The sequence below is a fragment of the Hoplias malabaricus genome, chromosome X1, assembly GCF_029633855.1.
Source record: "Hoplias malabaricus isolate fHopMal1 chromosome X1, fHopMal1.hap1, whole genome shotgun sequence".
In the NCBI taxonomy this organism is placed as follows: Eukaryota; Metazoa; Chordata; class Actinopteri; order Characiformes; family Erythrinidae; genus Hoplias; species Hoplias malabaricus.
The window spans coordinates 12,892,822-12,905,928 of record NC_089818.1 but is presented as its reverse complement, the minus strand read 5'-3'; the positions used below and the strand labels follow the sequence as shown (position 1 = coordinate 12,905,928).

The following is a 13,107-nucleotide window of genomic DNA, read 5'->3' as shown; positions in this document are numbered from 1 at the left end:
ATTCTTACACTACCACAGTTGCATAATGAGGAATATTAGATATACAGAGCAGATTAAGACGTTTTCACAGAGTACGAGCAAATTTCTCATAATGAAGTGTTCTTGAGTAAAACCCTGCAGAGATATGAAGAGCGTCTTCAGGCGATAGCTGAACGTCTGGCTGGAGTTTACAGGGATTAGAGGTTGATTTAAGTACGCCTCGCTAATCCAGATTATGTTCTTATAAGATAAGTGTGGCCTTCTGAAAATCAGCCCAGGTCTCAGATCCAGGTAAGGCATGCTTCCGGCACAGAAATATCTCCCCTTCTTTTCTGCACTTTCGCTTGATGGGTTTCAGGTGCTTGTACTTCCAGATTTATTTGACCATCAATTGAGTTTTACTACATTTAAGTTTATTTTTGTATTAAAATATCCAACCAAATAGTGTCATATCATACATCACACACTAAAAAACATAACCAGCACTAATGTCTTGTTAATCTTTTAAAAACTTGAACAAGTTGTAACTAACCATTAATAATGTTAAGTCAAAATGATATAAAACCCAGGAGCATTTTATTGCTTTATTTACTGTCTTATTGATATGAAAATCATCACGATACAGATCTTCAGGAGCTAAAATTCCTGATATAATTTTCATTTAAAATTATACAAAATGAACCCCATTTCAACAGTTTTAGTTTCTGGTTACTTTGTATAACTGCTCTCAAGTGTTTCTTAAACCCAATAAGCAGAATGCTTTAAAAAATTACATATGGTGCTTTCCTGCATATGGGCTTTGGTTATACAAGAAACTGGAATAAGTATTTAGGTCCTGTAGTTTTAGAGCTGGAGCTATGTAGCTAAAATTGCTAACAAACACCTGAAGTCAATAGTCACCTTTTTAGCCTTTGTGTATGCCAAAATATTCATACATTTACTTAAACACATACTAAATACTTTTAGTATTTAAAAGCTTAAATTAGAATTTAGTGTTTCACATAGTATTTAAACGCTTTTATTTAAGCCCAGGACATAGCTGAACATGCGTTTAGAAAAGGATGCTTGAGAGACTACTGCTTTCCAGTGTTAGTTAGCATAGTTAGCTTTGCTCCGGATCTGAACACAAGAATATAAATTGATTTTAAACACGTCTTTGTCATATGTGGGGTCAGTATTGGACACCTTTGATTTTGCTAAAAGAATCCTTTAATTACATTTGTTCTTTTTCATCAGGACACTCATAATAAAGTTGCATGTGACATAGTGCTATGATTTTTGGGGAAATATCAGTTCATACTCATATATACTGGAGCCTTAATATTTATTCATTCCTTATCTGTAAACGCTTATCCAGTTCAGGGTCATGGGGGCGCCAGTCCTTTACAGGGCAGGGCAACACACACGCACACATACACCTACGGACACACTTTTTGTGTAGCAAATCCACCTACCAGCATGTGTTTTTGGACCGTGGGAGGAAACCGATGCAGACACAGGGAAAACAGCATTAATATTGCTCAATTTAATCAAATAACCCACAAATCGGTCAGAGCCTATGGCATAGAGCAAAAAAACACACAACACTCCTGGCATTTTTGTGGTAATAAATCCTCACTATGAATCCTCAGTGTAACCAAACATAAGTGCTTTTCCTTCATGAGGCACACAGCCTTAACACGTGACCTCCTATTACCCATAAATCCCTGCCAGGGCCAAAGAAACAACTGTACGTTCATGGGACAGAAGAGACACTTGTTTTCTCTTTCAACTTTATCTACGTTGAAAACCTAAACTCTGTACATGTAGTGCAGTTAATTAACATCTCATTATAATATATACATATTTTTACACATATAGTGCATTGGAAAATCTAGGTGTATGATCACAGTCGACCCTTTGTCTGAAACCTCAGAGATCACGGAGGCCAGGACTAATCACGAGTCAGTGAAGCTTCTTGGAAATGCACTTTTTTCTTAGTTTTTTCCTTTTTTTGTTTTTGCAAAAATATATCTATTTATATTTACTTCATATTGGTTCCATTCACTCTTTTCTGGGGCTGTATTGTTTTTATTGTTGTTTATATTATTTATTATTGTTGATGACAAAGCATCCAGAAACGAAATGCGATTAAACTGCATTCATTTGCAAGGCAAGAAATGCACGGAAATTGTAGGAAAAAGCCACCGGCACATTTCCAAACATTTGAGCCTTCCCGATATTTAAGCACCCCAAGCAAGAGCATGCTCATACACACGCATGCGCGCGCGTGCACACACACTATATTACAACAAAACACTCAGCTTCATAAAGAGAGCTGTGATGATGAAGCTAATCCTCTAATATTTTCTCGGTGGCGCCCCCTGCTGGGGACCTACTTCACAAAAACAAAGCTCAGCAGGAACAGCAGGAAAAGAGGTGAACGTGAAGTTTTCCAGCTTAGTCCAACACACCTGCGAGGGAGTGTGTCCAAACATTAAAAAGGTCCCATCACCTGAAGACAAAAAAGAAACACTCCTGTCCCAATATAGATCCCTACGACGTATGAACGGAAAGGCCTGTTCTCTTTCTGGTAGTCCTCTTTCCTGTTCTTCAGGTTTGGAGCCTGTCGGCCTGTATTCGGCATACAGACTCTGGGTTTATAGCAGAGTGCAGGTTCCCGACTTCCCGCTGTCCAGCCCGGCCGAAGACTCCTTCCGGTTGGGGTCACTGAGTTCTTCAAACAGGCCGGTGTCGACCATCTCTTTCTGCCATGGGATGGACACTGCTCCGGTGTTGAACTCCTTGAAGAACTTGTGGTCCTTCTCTTCAAACTCGATGCCCCTGATGTCAGAGAACTCTGCGATGTCACCTGTGTCTTTGGCATAGACCACATTGGGCTTGGGCTGCCAGGGTGGGGTAATGAGTCCGGCCTCGAGGCGAGGGAAGTTAATGGACTTGAACCATTCGTGTTTCTTGGGGTCATCTCCTCTGTGGACACAAACACAGAGCTGATGTTAGTGTTGTTGCCTTATTAACAGACAAGCTTTTTTGTTTGATGATTGATATATATAGTACGAAACATTCAGAAAACACCCATCATCTGACTTTAGTGACCAATCAAAACAGACTTATATTTAACACACACTCACAGAGAAGCCTCCACAACCAAATCACAGCGTCCGTTTTATTCAATAGACCAGTTTTCAGTTCCTCAAACAATTCTACATTGACACCTCCACACTTCAGTCCCAGAAGCTGCTTCTACATTTTCTGTAAACCTCAGTAAGCCTCAGACCCATTCAGTGATGTTAAGCTTGGGCCTCTTGGGCAGTTAGTCTATTGCTTCTTCTTGTCTTCTTTTGTGTCTATTTCTTTCTCTCCAGTTTCACATCCTTTCAGATCCACATGGTTGTGAGCTGTTCATCTCACAGTGGAAGATGAACACAAACAATTGCAGACATGTTCATCTCTGAGAAACATCTTAATATATTCATGGCTGTTTTGACTGAAAATAAATATATTAAAAAATAAAGTGACACATTCAACAATGCTGAGGTGTCGGTTCTGGAGTTATTTTCTCTAACTTTACACCACACTAACATATTAGCGTGGTGGTCCTGTGAGATCCTGACCATTGAAAAAGAGGGTAAAGAAGAGCAATTTTAAAAAGGATTTGTATTAATATAATTTAGAGGGTAACTGTCTTATACTATGCGTCATCTTCTTATTCCTTCAGCTGCTCCTGTCAGGGTTCGCCACAGTGGATCAACCAATCCGTATTATAAATTTGGCACAGTTTTATGCCGGATACCCTTCCTGACACAACCCTCTCTATCTATGCAGGCCTTGGAACCAGCACTATAATGTGATGCGTTCCAGTATGTCTTATTCTATGTGTAATTATATTATGCACAACAGCAAATGAGCAAATGTGTCTTTCACATCTCCAGTTACACTTGAATGGCCTGTGTCTACTCTGCATGGAACACACACTTCCAGTTCTCAGCTTTTGCTACGAGTGTGATGGATCAGAATTAGTCATTTTCATTAAAAGTGTCCAAGATTTATGAAACTGATTGTTATTATATTTCCATTGTTTTCTATAAAGGGTAACCTGAATGAAAAACCTGTCAAACATGTATGAACTAATTTATGCTCCTTAGATCAGGGCCCTTCATCAGGCAACCATTTTTAAAACAGATTTGATCAGAAACCCCCACCTCCAGTCTATAGATCTCAGTATGAAGAAAGCTCTTACTTGCAGCCAAGCCTCTCCTCAATCTTCTTCTTGAGGAACTGTTGGATGATGTCTTTGGTGGAGGCATCAAAATTCTTGTGCTCGAAATTGGGCTCCTCGTTCAGGATGCGTCTCTGGACCTCCTCCTTCTCCACCTTCTCCTTCTTGGACTCGGGACCTTTAAACGGGGTGTAGCCCGCCACCATCTCGTAAATACTCACCCCTAGAGACCACCAATCCACAGACGTCCTGTAGGGGGTCTCCATCAGGATCTCAGGAGCCATGTACGCCCCAGTACCAGCCTGAGAAGAAAGGGAGAAAGAGAAAGAGAGAGAGGAGGGATGACATTAGAAGACAAAGTTATATGGAAAAGTCTGAAATAATTCCCTGTTTCTGTTTCATCACTGTCAGTATAAAACCTTCTCCAACGTGGTGGCTTTGGTTTGAATAAGAATTCATGGCTTTAGTGTGAGATCTTTCTTTCCTACTGCAGCAAGACATATACCCTGAGTTTCCGTACCACTGACAGACACTGTGGAGCTTATGGTGTATTAATACACACTAATATTCACTGTGCTGTTTTTACTGAACCTGTTGCTGTTATAACACTGTCCCATTCTCTTTCTGCACTCACTCACTGTCCCTTTCTGCATCCCAGACTGACCACTGTTGCTCTGGGTGATAATTTATGGAGAAAACAAATCTCTAATTACACCCATCTTGCTCTTGTAATGTCATATTTAAAAGTATTTCCTAAAGTTTAAAATTTTATCAGACAGAAACATCATATAAAATTAAAATTTAAATAGACAAGAGAGATTTCAAGAGTGGTCAGTAATGAATGAATCATAAAGAACCATCATTTCATCATCTGGGACCTATACATTACATTTAATCTCATTACAAATATAAAAATTAAGCTATTGAAAAATAAAATGCTGAAGACTATAGTTCTAATTTGAAAAACAATAAAAACAGGAGATTCCAAAATATTTCAGTTGTTCTGTTTATCGTGAAATTCTGTGCTGTTTTTAAAAGGTTGTAAAAACAGAAAGAAAATGTGACAATATGATCATTTTAATAAATAATTACAAAACAACAGAAGGACAATAAAAAGCAAATGTATTTATGAGCGGTAATAACTCATCTTAACAAAGTTAACACAAAATGTTAAAAGATTGATGGGAGAGAAAGTTAATTTCAGATGAAGTGGCTAAAACAGTGCTCTCTTTTTACAGCAGGGCTCCTTTATGTAAGCTTTGGCCTGGACACTGCTCCTATCTGACCTCTCCTCAGAGCCAACCAGAAGAGGCTTAATTGTAATCCTCTACTATCTGTCAAGAGTCATGTGCCGATCCTCTGTGATGAAGTGCTTCACATTACATAAAAATATCCCTGCACACCTATGAGAGGCTTCCAGTTTTACCTAGAATTATTTATTTACCATTTAACTGAATGTATGTCTATATCCTCTGCATTCAAAAGACCTCAGTCCAGAGGCAACATGATGTAAATTAGACAGTCTGGGGTTTCTTGAGCTTTAATCTTTCTCTATTGGATTTAGTCCAGTAACACTAGCATTCTGTAATGTGAAACAGCTGAGAACCCGTTGCCCTCAGATATATGATTTGCTGCCTTTGAACTGTTGTACAAAACTAAATGGTTGACTTCATTTTCGTTTTTTTGGGGATTTTTCATTTTATTTATTATGCAAGATAGAAATATAAAAGTTGTTATCTTGCTTGCTGGTGAGGCAAACTTAATATTAAAATATAAACAGTGTCCAAAAATAAAACAAAAAAAAAAATTCAAAACATTACATTTATAATAGAATGAGAAAATGTCCTTAACTTGTAGTGTAATTAGTTTTTTTCTTAAATATTTAATTTTGCATTTATTAGGTCATTTATTTCACTTAAATGATATAGTAATAAATGGAAATGTATGTCATTCTGAAGAGCAACAAAATGTTAAGTGTATGTTTTGTATATAGATTGGGGTAAGTTCTTATCTTGCAAAATTAAATCTGTTTCTCTAAAATTAAAACTCTTTCACAGAAATGTAAAATGTCCAGGAAAGATTAATATTAGGATCGAGAGCATGCAATTTTAAACTAAAATGACTAAGATTAGCAATATTATTATTATTACTAGTATGTCAAATTTTCACCACAGTCTTTGAACGCCAAAAAAAAACTGAAATACATTGGAGTCCACTGTAAGAGTCAGAATGAATGCATATAAGTTAAATGTGCTTCCCTCCTGCAGACGTGTCTATGTGCTAAGTTCAGCAGACTGATCAGAGACAGATTTGCGTAATTCTTTCTAAGTAAGCGGATCAGGAGCACAAAGTCAACCAAGCCGTTGGGAGTTAGCTGCTGTTAGTTAGCCGCTAGGAGTTAGCCTTGGGCTTGGGCCTGCACTGGTGACCCAAGAAGGGCATGGGATAATGTTCTTAGCTTGGCTGCTTCATGAAACTTTCATTTTATCCTCTGTTCAGATACTCTGCTCTTTTAAAAACAACATATTTTTTATAGTGTCTTGAATCTTCAAAATTTGGAACATTAATGGTAAAGCTCCACCAGGCCTGTGCACTTGCCTTATATGACTTAAAATTTATAGATTATTGTTATAACATAGATATGGCACATTATTTCCTATAAACTGCATATATATATATATATATATATATATATATATATATATATATATATATAAAAAGCCGGCTTTTTTAGAAAATCAGAGATTATAAGTAACTGCACAACTACTATTTGCAGTTTTCAATTCTTTCTCAATAAATAAATAAATAAATAATGATACAATCTCTAATCTGAAAACACAAACATGGCAGATTTATTTCCCCACATTAGCCTTTAAATCTTTATTAATTTATGTTTTGATAATTAAATTATATTGTGAGGCTTTAAAATACTAAAAAAATGTATGTGGAAAATGTTTTTAGGAAATTTATGTCACATCAGTGTATGAAAGTTTATCAATGTATAACATTATAGGTTTTTAATGTTTTTCAAAGTATAATCACACAATAAATTTACCTGAGCTATAAAACCTTCCAGAGCACCAACACTGCCCCACTCCCCACGATGATGAGCAGGGCTCCAGCAGAGCAGGTGAGGACACTAAAGCACTTAGCTCAAAGAGATGTTAGAGTCTTGGGAGCTTGAAGAGTGTGAATAATTGGTGTAGCTATACTCAGCATGCGAGAGATCAGATGGGTTATATAATGCAACCCTCAGAATGTTCCAAACCAAGTAGTAATCCCTAGATTTACTCAGATACAAAATCAACAGGACACAAAACCTGGGCAGTGGGGCCAATTAAATTACCCTACACCTTAAGCAAATAGTATGCTTATGCTGCAAGTGCTGGATACTAGTGAATTATTTTATGATACAATAATCTGAAGCATTAGTTACATTTGTTTACATTTGTTACCATTGTTTAGCATTAGTAAACATTTTCTTTTTTTAAAAAAATAACTTAAATGTCAAGTCAATATGAGACTTAGCATGGGCTGAAAGTTGGATTTTTTTTTACGATTTTCATTGATGTCTATTCTGCAATTTGTACTCCTCTGTATTTGGTTAATATTTAATTGTAATTCTTTTGATACCTGCAATAATACTAACCAGATGAACACATTTGTGAGATTCAGTGAACTAAGTGATGTTCCTGATTGAGAGCTCAGTGAGGATTCATAGCTTGCTTTAAATTTATGTTATAGAAAATGTATGCAGAAAGCTGTGTTTATATGGGATAAAGATGTTTAACAGTTTACATTTTTTTGGTCAATATAGTATTGCTTGACTACATCTACTTGGGTTGGCTTATTTTTTGAATATTTTATATCATACAGAGCTTTTAGGACCTTAATAAAGATTGCATTTCTGTCAGGATCTAATTTACCCAGCTAATATTGGCTGAAACCTCACCTTCTGGGTAGTCATTTTTCCGTTGGGAAGCTCAGTGGCCAGACCCAGGTCAGAGAGGCGGCACTGGCCCTGGCTGTCCAGCAGAACGTTCTCAGGCTTCATGTCGCGGTATATGATGTCCAGAGCGTGCAGGTGCTGGATGCCCATGACGATTTGAGCCGTGTAGTAAATGATCCTCGGCATCTCTATCCCCTTCTCCCCGATGTGGTAAATGTGGTACTTCAGATCACCACCGTTCATCAGTGTCATAACCAGGCACAGGTGGGTCTTGGTGTCGTAAGCATACGCCAGATTTACGACGAAAGGGCTGTTGACTTTCTCCAGGATCTTCTTCTCCAACAGAGCCATTTTTTCACCATGCTTTTTCTTCAGGCGCTTCTTACACAGCTTCTTGCAGGCGTACATCTGACCTGTGTTTTTGACTTGAACAGCACATACCTGGGAAGATTTTGAGGAGACTCAAGATCTTTTGAAGGCCTACGAGATCATCTACCATGTTTTTTGAAGTCATTATATTACCTTCTTAATTTTACCATGGAAAGGGCTTGATAATTTTTATAACTTTGTCTATCATAATTTTTATGATACAGGCAAACACAATTTTAAATGCATCCTCAAGATTTTTCTATCTATTTCCAGCAAATGTTAGGCTTACAAAAATCAGTTCACAAGAAGAACTTACCTCTCCAAATCCACCCTTTCCAAGTGTCCTAAACTCATAAAAGTATTTCTCAGTGATTGGCTGCTTCTCATACTCTTTCCACTGGAGAAACTTGTCAAAGAAGGGGCTGTTCTGGTAATCCGTGAAAGGCTTGCCTTTAAGGAACTCCCTGGTGGCTTCTTTCACTTTTCCCATCATGACTTCTTCAAAGTCCTTGTCGGAGATGGCTTTGCACTTTGCTAGCGTGTCTCCAGTCAGGTAGGACAGGAAGCTCTTGGATCCTTCTTTGCAGAACTTGTTGATGATGTTGGTCCGGGCCTTGTCCCTGGCAGCTCCTTCAGCCAGATTCCAGTCGTTCAGTTCATCCAGGAATTCTGCAGCAGCCATGTATTCTGGTGCAGCTTGACCCAGGTACTGCCTGAAGAGCTTCTGTCCAATGGGTTGCTGTTCACAGAGAGACTCAAAGTCCTTCACCACACTGGCTCTGAGGGAGACGCACTGCTCGGGTTTGGGCAGGGACAAGCTCCGGCGCCGTTTCTTCATTTCCTTATCATCTCCTTCCTGGGCTTTCAGGTAGGCCGTATTGGCCACCAGGTTATCGAGTGCCCCCATGTCACACATTTTGGCGGCTTGTTAGGATCAGATCCCGCCCTGAGAACTTGAAGAACTCTAGTCCGAGCTACGGCTACCTCTCAGGGGGTGTGTAAGTGTGTATGTATGTATGTGCTGCTGTGTGTGTGTGTGCGTGTGTATGTGCGACTCGCTCCAAAGCCAAGGCGCGAATGAGCCGCTCAGACAAACGCACCTCCAAGACCAAGACACACTGACAAACCCAGTAATTACTCATTTAGAATTAAATACCTGCCAGGGATTTTCGCTTAAGTATCTTTGTGTGGTCTATACTTGGATGCTATTCATGGAAAGGAACTCATAAGAGGGTTCTCCCTTAAGGAGATTTGTGGCTGTCTAAATTTAGAAGCAGAACACCAAATTAACGGTTTATATGATGGATGGTGCTGTGCAAACAATAAAGCTGATGCATTGAGCAGAAAGAAGGTGTGGGAGAAAGTAACTCAGCACGATACAGAAACACTCGACTGGTTCAACTGGACCATATCTGTCTTCTGAAAAAGTCAAACATCAATAGTCAGAGAAAGAAGCCATCCATCCACATCGGGACTTGTTACATGTTCACGTTAGAGAAGAATTAAGATCTAGAATGCCATGATTCTTCAGCAGAAACTGGCAGTGGATGATATTAAGGTGATTTGCATTTAATTTCCCTGAAATATCTTGTAATAATCACATTTGATCCTGTTTCACATCAGTCGTAATATTCCGTTTCCTTCGGTATTCAGAATTACGCATGATCCAATACTTTTAGATGAAACATATTGGATCTTTATATCCGAACAAGAAAGTTAACATCAATAGACCTGATTTCTTTGTGGCTCATGTACAGGAATGCCTGATATCATTTGTAATAAAATATAGTCATATTTTGTGTTACTGTGTTTTTATTAGTGACTTTTGTTGACATTGTCTGTTCATTTGTAATAATATAAATAAAATTTGTAATAAATACTTTTTTTATTTTGTATAATATTATCTTAATCACTTTTTAATGTGTTTCAAGTGTTAAATTGGCAGCTCAGAAATACAGTTCAATTGTATAAGAGGGCTGAAAATAAGATATATTATACTCTAAACATGTAGCTAAAATAATTTTAATTACATATAACTAGTGATTTAGTACAAATTAATTATTTAAAATGAACATACATACAAAATGATTTCAAAATTTAAGTTACTTTAAAAAAGCTCTGAAGTGGGTGGGGCCATTATGAAGGGTGAAGGTTGCTGTAAGGTGGGCAGGGCTCTGTTGAGTCGTTTGTTCCATTTTTATAACAACAGAAAAACACCCATGTGGCCAGGGGATCTATGCAGAGAGAGAAAAACTGCAAGTGGTTGCTATCCATGATTGGAGTGTGGCATGGGAAGGGCGCCATCAGGGCATTAACAGATTTGCATACTGTGATGTAGCTCCGAATTTCAGTACAGAGAGAGGTCACCTTCCCCTATAGCGGAGTTGAACCTGAGGGGGATGCTGCTAAAGGAGGAACTGACAGTAATAACAATGATATTTAAAATTTGGAAAAGGTTTATGTAATTTTGGAGCAGGTGCTAAAAGGCAATATTATAATAAAATAATTTATTCACTCGTTGTCTGTAACCGCTTATCCAGTTCAGGGTTGCAGTGGGTCAGTAGCCTACCCGGAATCACTGGGTGATGGGTGGGAACACATCCTGGAGGGGGCGTCAGTCCATCGCAGAGCCACAAACACTCACACATTCACACCTGTGAACACTTCTGAATCACCAATCCACCTACCAATATGTGTATTTGGACCGTGGGAGGAAACCGGAGCACCCGGAGGAAACCCATATGGACACAGGGAGAACACACCAACAAACTCCTCACAGAGAGTCACCTGGAGCAGGGCTTGAACCCACAACCCCAGGACCCTTGAGCTGTGTGACAGCGACACTACCTGCAGTGCCACTGTGCTGCCCTAAATCAAAAAACATGTTACTGCATGAAGGTAAACACAGAGCATAAGTGATACAAATCTAAACAGCTCAAATTATAAATGAGATTCTGTGGTAATTTAAACACTAAATATTATTAGACATGTTAAACTTCAGTAGTCTACAAACACCAGTCATTTTTCTTCTCAAACATACCATCCCACCTTAAAAGATGCAGAGTTTCTGAATGTAAACAAACCAGAAAACTGTGTTTACCCACAATTGTACACATTCCCTTTAATGACAAATTTGACTTATTGGAGTTAGTTCCTGTGGTGTTAATAAAGTTATCCCGTGAACGAGTGAGTGTTATTATCTGAGTGATGTCTTCAGAGTGACCAGGTTACTGAGGGGGGTACTGTATCACCTTGATATCTAATTTACTTACAGTCTACTTTTTCAAACAGCTTACCCTCAATCTACCCCCCCTCCCCCTGCCCTCTCTTTCGTCCTGTAGAGCTGGACATGGGCTAAAATGGATTCACTGACCAGCCCTGTAAATCAGATTAACCTAATCGAGGTCCACTACTCTAGTTCCACTCCACTCACGAGTCTCACCGAAACATGATTTTGACAAGTTTCCCTTTAAATTAGACTCCATTTTTACTGAAACTGAGTCTTGTCTCTTCTGGGGAGATTTTACACCAGATGTTAGAACATTGCTATTAATATTTAATGGCAGTCAGACACATAAACACCACTCCTAGTCATCCCAGATGTATGAGATGGTGATCCATCATTGCAGAGACAACTCATTTTCACATGACCCACAGCACACTGCAGGGAGTGCTCATTTGCAGCTGCACCAGAGATGTTTTCACAGAGTTGTGTGTTTTTTTCCCCTTTTCTCTGTTGTATTGCAGTATTCATTTAGAGAGAGAGAGAGAGAGAGAGAGAGAGAGAGAGAAAGCAAGAATGATGAGAGAGAGAAAGATGGTGTTTGCGTGTGTGTTTAAATCTCCTCTACTGTAGCTGATCCTGTCCTTACACATATAATGTCATTAACTCTAAAAGTGGTTTCTAAAAGCTACTGTATCAGCACTGTCACAATTCCTAAGGCTTTTGGGGTTCTGCATCTGCAACAGTGAGGCTAGGTGTTCAGCCGAGGAGTAAACAACAGAAGCACATACAAGTAAATGTTTACTGAGAATAAGACCCTATGCAAATAGATGATAATGGAAGCAAAAGGATGGCATGCTGAGTTTTGTTTCGTTTTCCTTTTGGCACCTTCTCTTCTGGGAAGACTTGAGACAAGATGCTGGAAAATTTCTCTGAGGAAATGATGGCCTCCAGCCACTAGAGCAGGGTTAATTAGTTTAAATCCATTAAGGTCCAGTTAGAGAAAATGTTTTCAAGCCAAGGTCCGGAATATAATGTATAACTTGCATTATGATAAGTGCTATATTCTGCATATTGAAGTAGCCTTGTATTTATATCAACATGTTATGTATTTAACATCTCAAATCAACATACCCTTTATATTACATTTCAATATATTTCAACACGGTTTATAAAATATTATAAATAACATATAGTCTAATTAAAATGTCTTTTTCTCGTTTCAAGTAAAATTTACAAATAAAACAATGATTCTGAATCATGCATTCAAAAATGCATATGTAAATAAAGTCACTAATATCTTGTAGTTGAGGTCTGGAGCACTGCTCTGTGTGTGCCTCATTCCGGTCAAGGCGCTCATCATAATGC

At 38.4% G+C, this 13,107-nt stretch overlaps 1 protein-coding gene across 1 annotated transcript; it reads right to left on the bottom strand.

Annotated features, from left to right (window-relative positions):
• Positions 1-566: 566 nt before the first annotated feature.
• LOC136675887 (rhodopsin kinase grk7a) lies at positions 567-11,776 on the bottom strand. The gene is made up of 4 exons (XM_066652684.1): positions 8,833-11,776; positions 8,151-8,588; positions 4,220-4,500; positions 567-2,949 (listed from the first exon to the last, which is right to left on the bottom strand). The coding sequence occupies exons 1-4, from the start codon at positions 9,430-9,432 to the stop codon at positions 2,619-2,621; spliced, it is 1,650 nt and encodes a 549-aa protein (XP_066508781.1). The 5' UTR covers positions 9,433-11,776; the 3' UTR covers positions 567-2,618.
• Positions 11,777-13,107: the final 1,331 nt, after the last annotated feature.

What these genes read in the sequence shown, in the direction of transcription:
- LOC136675887 (XM_066652684.1), bottom strand. Translation starts at nt 9,432, where the DNA reads ATGTGTGACATGGGGGCACTCGATAACCTGGTGGCCAATACGGCCTAC. An exon ending in GAAAGGGTGGATTTGGAGAG is followed by an intron (nt 8,589 to 8,832) that starts GTAAGTTCTTCT and finishes AAATCTTCCCAG; the next exon opens with GTATGTGCTGTTCAAGTCAA. An exon ending in GAGGAGAGGCTTGGCTGCAA is followed by an intron (nt 2,950 to 4,219) that starts GTAAGAGCTTTC and finishes TTGTGTCCACAG; the next exon opens with AGGAGATGACCCCAAGAAAC.